The sequence below is a fragment of the Aethalodelphis obliquidens genome, unplaced genomic scaffold (genome assembly GCF_003676395.1).
Source record: "Aethalodelphis obliquidens isolate GAN/ISIS:26980383/991018 unplaced genomic scaffold, ASM367639v1 scaffold18, whole genome shotgun sequence".
NCBI lineage: Eukaryota > Metazoa > Chordata > Mammalia > Artiodactyla > Delphinidae > Aethalodelphis > Aethalodelphis obliquidens.
In genome coordinates this window covers 13,014,275-13,021,933 of record NW_020837962.1, presented here as the reverse complement: position 1 = coordinate 13,021,933, position 7,659 = coordinate 13,014,275, and the positions used below count along the sequence as shown (strand labels likewise).

Sequence of the window (7,659 nt, the reverse complement as noted above, 5' to 3'; positions counted from 1 at the left end):
AGCGCCCTGCTCTGGGCCAACTAGAGCACACATTCAAGAGGTCCTGGCTGCAGGGGCCTGGGCGGCCACAGACTCAGCTCGGGGCAAGGCTGAGCTGGCCTCTGCTTAGCCCCCATCTCTCCCTCTCCCCCACTTCTGCTGAAATGGGAGCCCAAGTGGGAAGTCTTGGACAATTGGGAGAACTTGACCCTTTTGGGCTTTCTCACCATTTCCTCAAGAGCTAGGCTCACTGTCCCCTCGAAGCCAAGTTCCACCTCCCACTGGCCAGCTTCCTGTCCCTGGTTGGCCCTAAGCTCCATCCAGACCTGGGGCACTCTTCCCATCCCTCCACCCCCATTGCCTCTGTCTGGCCTTTGTGTTGCTCCCACCGGCCCGGGACCAGCCCAGCGCCCCCCTCGGTCACATGTGCTCCTCATCTGTGCCCCTTACCCTGTGGGGTTGCCTCCCCTGCTGGAGGGCAGGGCTCACTTGGACTGCTCCTTGTCCCAGCATCTGCTCCAGTCCTCTGCCAGGACTTGGGTTTTGAGTGGAAATGCAGAGAAGCCCATTTTGGAGGGTCAGGGCACTGAAGGGTCTGGAGCTGGGGGCACTCCAAAGGCTGAAGGAGCCTCCAAACTGAGCACAGATGTTGAGGGAGTTACCTGAGATTTGGGGTATCATTCATCGATCCATGCATTTACTCTCCAGGTTATTTACTGAGCATGTCTGCTCCGGCACCAGCAGCAAGCAAGGCCAGGCGTGGCCTTCTGGGCGCCGTGTCTTGTGGGTGGCAGACCTCTGATGGCTTATGCCACTGGGTGCTTCAGGGAAGCACCCACAGGGCGTGGGGCCAGGAGCTGTGAGGAGAGGCAGCCTTCTGTGGTCTTCTGTGGGTGACAGCATCACCATTGGGCCCCTTGAAGAATCAGCTGCGGCAGAAGGCAGGGGAAGCCTGGTGTTGAGGGGGCCACAGCTCAGTCCTTTCCAGACTAGGTCACCCTTTAGGAACCCCTTCCAGGCACCCACGGACACTAGCCCATTTTCCGGGGGAGGAGGAGGGTGGGGAGCCAGGGGCCCCAGACTGGTGGGAGGTGGGGCTGAGGCTGACTCCTCACACTGCCACCAGAGGGCGCCTGGAGCCCACTGTCCGCCTCCCAGGCCTATGCAAGAGCAGTCAGGGCCCCAGTGACCCGCCAGAAGTGGACCCACTGTCTCAGCAAGGGCAGCTGACGGGGGTGCCCGCTCCCTTCCTTCTAGTGGGGCCTCTTTTGCCTTCTATGTGCCCAGCGCCAGGCCCTGTGTACCCCTTTTTAAATTTGTAATTGGGTAAAATACACATAAAACTTACCATCTTAACCATGTCTAAGTGTGCAGGAGTGTCAAGTACAGTCACACTGTTGTGCAGCCATCACCACCATCCCCAGGACGTTTTCAGCCTCCCAGACTGAAGACTCTGTCCCCATTAAACACCAATTCCCCATCCCCCTGCCCCTGGCAACCTTCATTCTAATTTTTCTCTATGAATTTGGCTATTTTAGGTACTTCAAATGAATAGACTTATATTTGTCCTTTTGTGATTGGCTTATTTCACTGAACATAATGTCTTCTAGGTTCATCCATGTTGTAGCATGTGGCAGAATTTCCTTCCTTTTTAACCAGAATAATATTCCACGGTATGGATAGACCCCATTTTGTCTACCCATCATCTGTCAATGGATACTTGGCTTGTGTCCACCTTTGGGCTATCGTGATTGATGGCTGGTTCCCACCGCACCTTGCCCAGGGCAAGGGGCCAGCTGAGCCCTGAGGATGCCTTGCCCCTCTTTGGCCCTGAAGGGCCCTGGAGCCAGGGGAGGGGGCAGTGGTACGCTCAGTCTGGCAGCGGCTCCAATGCCTCCCTTCCCCTTGGCGCTATCTGCCTTCATCTGTCAGCCTGCACTTCTGGCCCAGGGCAGCAGGAGGGCTGGGGTGGGGGGACAGTGGGGTAAAGACTTCACATCCGGGCTTCCCTGGTGGCGCAGTGGTTAAGAATCCGCCTGCCAATGCAGGGGACACGGGTTTAAGCCCTGGTTAGGGAAGATCCCACGTGCCACGGAGCAACTAAGCCTGTGCGCCACAACTACTGAGCCTGCACTCTAGAGCCCGCGAGCCACAACTACTGAGCTCGTGTGCCACATCTGAAACCCACGTGCCTAGAGCCTGTGTTCTGCAACAAGAGAAGCCCGCCACCACAATGAAAAGTAGCTCCCGCTCGCTGCAACTAGAGAAAACCCGCGCACAGCAACAAAGACCCAAATACAGCCAAAAAAAAAAAACACAAAAAAAACCCTTCACACCCACAGGCGGCAGAGAGTCTATGTCAGCTAAAGCTTTCAGTGATCTCAAGGGTTCCAGTGTGAGGTTGGAGTCCTGGGTTTGTGCCTAAGGCCTCTGTAATCTGACCCCACGGTTTCACCAGGCTCTTGGGTCCCATCCACCGGGTCCACACCTCAGGGCCTTGGCCAAGGCTGTCTGCTCCTCCCCATTGTCTGGCATTCTCTCCAGTCCCCATCTGACAACCTACTGCCCACCTCCTCCCTAGCCTACACATTGGCATTGGGGGCGGGGTTTCCTCTATGAGAGTGGGCCCCGTTTCAGCTTGTCCCGACCTACTAGGGGCTTGATTCTGGGGCTCAGGGCTGTCCTTGCTCCTGCTTTTCCACGGTGCCTGCAGCCCCAGTGCCTGGACTCTCATCGCTGGGTTACCGCGTGGCCTGTGGGAAGTCACCAGGGCCAGGTTAGGGAGAGATGGGGGATGGAAGCCTAGGTACCAGTCTTGGAGAGAGCCACCCAGATGAACTCCCCTCCCCCAGAGGTTCCAGTGGGCACCACCCCCACCCTGGCCAAGGGCTTGGAGGACAGTGGCCCGACCAGGACTGCAAGCAAGGCGAGGCTGGAGGCGGGGGTTGGCGGGGGAAGTAGGGGGGTACCTCGAGGAGGTGACACTGAACACGTCCGGCCGTGGAGCCCCCTCCCCAGCGCCTCCTGGGCCACGGGCTGGTCCTCCCACCCCCGAGAGCGCCGCTGCAATTGGTGGAAAGTTCGGGCACCGCGGCGCGATTGGCTGCTCGGCCCGCCCACTGCCTCCCGGCAGCTTCCAGGCTCCCGGCCGGGTGGGCGGCCGGCAGGCGCGGGCGGTGGGGGCTGCGCGGGGCCGGGGCCAACGCCCCGGCTGCTCCCGCCGCGCCCCCGCGCGTCCCCGCGCGCCATGCCGCCCCCGGCGCTGCTCTGCGCCCTTTGCTTCGGCCTCTTGGCCACGGCCGCCCGCGCCGGCTACTCGGAGGACCGCTGCAGCTGGAGGGGCAGGTACGAGCCCCACTGGACCCCCGCGCGGGTCAACCCCCTGGGACTCTGCGCACCCCTTAGGAGGGGGCTGGAAGATGTGTCGCCAGCCCTTTGGGATGGGGGCGTTCCGTCCCGGCACCGAATCCTTGCCCTCCCCGCCCCCCGCCGAGTCCCAGAACGCTGGGCCTCAGTTTCCTCTCCACAAAGTGGACGCAGCTGTTGATGGCTGCGGGGAGAGGGTGCAGCGGAAGCGGGCTGGCCGGGTGTGGACGCCGGCCGCCCGCCTCAGCACCGACCCTCCGGTCCGCAGCGGCCTGACCCAGGAGCCCGGCAGCGTGGGACAGCTCGCCCTGGCCTGTGCGGAGGGCGGGATCGAGTGGCTGTACCCGGCCGGGGCGCTGCGCCTCACCCTGGGCGGCTCCGACCCCGGCGTGCGGCCCGGCATCGCCTGCCTGCGGCCGGCGCGGCCCTTCGCAGGCGCCCAAGTCTTCGCGGAGCGGGCGGGCGGCGTGCTGGAGCTGCTGCTGGCCGAGGGCCCAGGCCCGGCCGGGGGCCGATGCGTGCGCTGGGGTCCCCGCGAGCGCCGGGCCCTCTTCCTGCAGGCCACCCCGCATCCCGACATCAGCCGTCGCGTGGCCTCCTTCCGTTTCGAACTGCGGGAGGACGGGCGTCCAGAGCTGCCTCCGCAGGCCCACGGCCTCAGTGCGGATGGTGAGTGCAGGCCTGGGTGGGGACAGGTGGGAGTCGGGAAGTCGCTTCCTGGCCTCGCTGGGTGGGAACCTGCCTGTCCTCCCCACTGCATAGAGGGAGAAACCGAGGCAGCCTGTCAAAGGCACACAGCTAGTGAGTAGCAGCGCCAGGACAGGTGGGGGGGAGGGGCAATCCCTCACCTTGCGGGTTAGGGAAATTGCTGACAGAGGGCAGAATCCCGGAAGGGGAGGCCGGGCAGGGCAACCCGGGCCCCTGGTCCCTGAAGGGTTGGGGGAGGGGATGACGGCCAAAGCTGTCCAGGGCTCCCTGGCCCAGCGGTGACCTCCCTCCCCTCCCCCAGCCCAATACAACAGAAGTCCACTGTGAGCCCGGTCACCATGGAGATGCAGCCCCGCCTCCCGGCAGGGCACCAGGCCCAGCTTTTTGCTCTCCTGGAGCTTGGAGCCTAACCTCACAGGGGATGGGGGGTCTCTGCTCTGTCTCCTGACCCTCGAATCCACCATAACCTCCTGCCACGTGGGCTGGGCCGGTGACTTTGGGCCCCAGGAAGCAGCTCTGGGAGACCAAGGGTGCTGGTGCTGCCTGTGAGATGGGTGTTCAAGAGCATGTGCCTCGTGCACCCAGACCCTTGAGCTCCAGCTCGGTGGGTCTTTGTGCCTGCATGTTGGGCACAGCCCCCAGGCCCATGTCTGTGCACGTGTGTGATGCATGCACGAGCCTGCAGTGTCACCCCAAGTACAGGGTGTCTTCAGGGTGTGTACACATGGTCCCTGAGACCCCCAGTTGCCATCAGGCCCTTAGGGGGGTCTGGTAGCTTGCCCTCTCTATCCTGTGTCCAGCTGGGGAAGGGCTCGGGTAGTCCTGGAGAGGTCAGGGCTGCCACTCATGACCTCCCCTGCATGCCAGGTGCCTGCAGACCCTGCAGTGATGCCGAGCTCCTCTTGGCCGTGTGCACCAGTGACTTTGGTGAGTGTCCCTGCTGTGGGGCGAGCCAGGGGCCTGCCCTCCCCTGAATGCCACTGTCCAACATGTGTCCCCACAGTGGTCCATGGAACCATCCACGGGGTTGCCCATGACACAGAGCTGCAGGAGTCTGTCATCACCGTGGCCGCCGCCCGTGTCCTCCGCCAGACATTGCCGCTGTTCCGGGTGGGGGGCCCTGGGGGCCAGGCGCAGGCCTCCATTCGCACCCCACTGCACTGTGGCGTCCACCCTGGCCCTGGCACCTTCCTCTTCATGGGCTGGAGCCGCTTCGGTGAGGCCTGGCTGGGCTGTGCACCCCGCTTCCAGGAATTCAGCCGTGCCTACACGGCTGCCCATGCTGACCACCTCCACCCCTGTGAGGTGGTGCTGGACTGAGGGGCCTGGGAGCAGGGTGCTGGGGAGGGGCGGGTAGGAGGGTGGGGAGGTGACCTCCAGATGGCATCACAGTACCAACTGCTTCCGAGGTAACAGCAATAACCAATAAGAACGCAGCTTGCATTAGCCAATGTGCATCGGGTGCTCGTGCCTGAGCCCAGCCCTGGGCCTGCCTCACTTCATTTTATTCTCCCACAGCCCCGGGCACTGCCCAGTTACCGCTTCACAGAGCCAGAGACTGATGCTCTGGGGCAGTGGTGCCATGTCTAAGGCCACCCAGCCCACGCCCTGGAGAGGGGCTGCTGCTGGGTGGGGGCATGCAGGGACCCCCACTCACGTCACCCTCAGCTCTGCTGCCCCCAATGCCAGGTGATTCCACTTCTCAGAGTGGGAGTGGAAAAGGAGCCATAACACCCAAGGTCTGAGGTGGTTGGAGGCCTTTGTAGGGGGAGGCAGGCGACACCACTCCCAACCTGAGGGAAGGGGCTGCAATCTGGCGGGCCACCGACTTCCCCGCGTGGTTCACTGCAAGCCCAGCAGAGTCATCCTGGCCCCACTCTGCCCCTGGGGAAGAATGGGCCCCTCTGTCCACAGGCCCCTGCAACGTGCCCAGCATCCTGACAGCTGTGGGGTCTCTTCTGCAGGGTCCTGCTTGTTGCCCATTTCTAGTGGGCGGGGGCACACAATGGGGTCTCTAAGGACCGTTTCCCGCCACTGGCCTCATTGTCGCTGCCCCCGCCTTCCTCTCCAGCCTCAGCCACATAAAGGGCCAGCGCGGTCTGGACAAAGCTGACAGCCCTGAGGCTGAAAGGCCCCAGGATGGGGGTGCACGTGGGACTACTGAGCCCAGAGGGAGCTGACTCTGCTGACCCAGACCCATAGCTCCTGGAAAAGAGGGCCACAGCTCAGATCTGGTGGGGTGCCTGGGCTGAGCCCCAGAAACAACTTCCCATCTCTGCCTGGCAGCCCTCACTGGAGAAGGGGCCCTGCCATCCTGCAGGCAGGAACTGAGGCTGGGAGAGGAACAAGGATACACAGGGCCACTTCTGCCAGATTCGGCTGATATAGGTACCTCATGTTGCCACGCCCTGTGTGAACACTGCATCACTCCAGTGGCTGCCCTGGAGTTTCCGTGGGGCAGGCTGTCTAAGGCTACACTCGTGTCGGGTACGCACTCCTTTCACTTGGACGGGCCATTTGCTGTGGGGACTGGTGAGAATTGTGGGTGGGAGCACAGTCATCCTGGATGGTAGGCTCCCCTGGGCTCCTTCCACCTTCTGCTGTTCCTGAGGCTCCTTGCTGTGCCCTTTCGCGTCCCCAAACTCAAACCGGCACCCATGGATTGTTCAGAGTTCAGGCACCAGACCTCTCCTCTCCACGCACATTCCGACATTCCCTCATTGGAGAACTGGGCCAGCCTTCTGGCTTTAAATACGATCAACGTGCTGATGACCCCACATTTGGATCTCCAGCCTGGACCTCTCTCCTGGACTGCAGACCCTTGTATTCCTGTTTCCCCCTCCCCCCACCAGGGAGTATCTCAGTAAAGACCAGAGGAGGAGGAGGTGAGTGTGCTCTCCTGTCATCCTCCTCTTCATCTTGGGAGGCTTTTGCACTGCCCATGCAGACCCCGACCTGAGGAGTGTTTCGCCTCCAGCGCTGAGAAGCACCTCACCCTTGGCTCTTGCCCTAATTCTCTGGCCAGCTCCCCACAGCCTTGTTTGGACAGAGGCCCATGGCCACACGCAGTGTGGTCACTGTGGACTACCTCTGGGACCATCTGTCCAGAAAAATGTAGGGCATCTTCTCTGGGCTGGGCCCTAGGCTGGACACTGGCCTCTGCCCACCTGCCCCAGGAAGCGCCTCCTATGCACACACTCTCCTCCAGAGAAAGTGTTGGCTTTGCAACCAGCAAAAGGAGCAGAAAGGGCAGAAGTGGGTGTGGCTGACAGGGTCAGAGGAGCCCCAGGGTGCTCTGGGAGGAGCCTGGAAGGCTTGGGCCAGGGGCTTCATGCCTGCTCACAGGGGAGTGGCCAAGGGGAAACGGTGTGGGTGAGCATGAGGGCTGGGGCTATGGGAGCAGGTGCCTCTGGGGCACCTCTGGGCATGTGCATTCACACAGGTATGCACTCGAGTGCCCAGTACCCAAAGGTGAGGAGCAGGGTGCAGGTGTGAAGGTGAGGGACTTTTGGGTGTGCACACTGGGGAGTCGGGGTAGGTGCCTTCATTCAGTCGACCCGCTTCTATTGAGTTTCTTCTAGGTACCAGGTGCTGCTCTAGCACCAG

The 7,659-nt window shown here is 62.2% G+C and overlaps 1 protein-coding gene across 2 annotated transcripts; it reads left to right on the top strand.

The window, feature by feature from the left end:
• Positions 1-2,236: 2,236 nt before the first annotated feature.
• Positions 2,237-7,658, top strand: METRN (meteorin, glial cell differentiation regulator). Of its 2 annotated transcripts, XM_027117959.1 has the most exons (4): positions 2,239-3,324; positions 3,614-4,014; positions 4,921-4,980; positions 5,057-5,488. In XM_027117959.1, exons 1-4 carry the CDS (start codon positions 2,813-2,815, stop codon positions 5,371-5,373), a joined length of 1,290 nt encoding a protein of 429 aa, XP_026973760.1. In that variant the 5' UTR covers positions 2,239-2,812; the 3' UTR covers positions 5,374-5,488. The 2 variants fall into 2 exon arrangements, with proteins under 2 accessions (XP_026973761.1, XP_026973760.1); XM_027117960.1 differs by lacking the exon at positions 4,921-4,980 and having other exon boundaries at positions 2,237-3,324; positions 5,057-7,658.
• The last annotated feature ends 1 nt before the right edge of the window (position 7,659 follows it).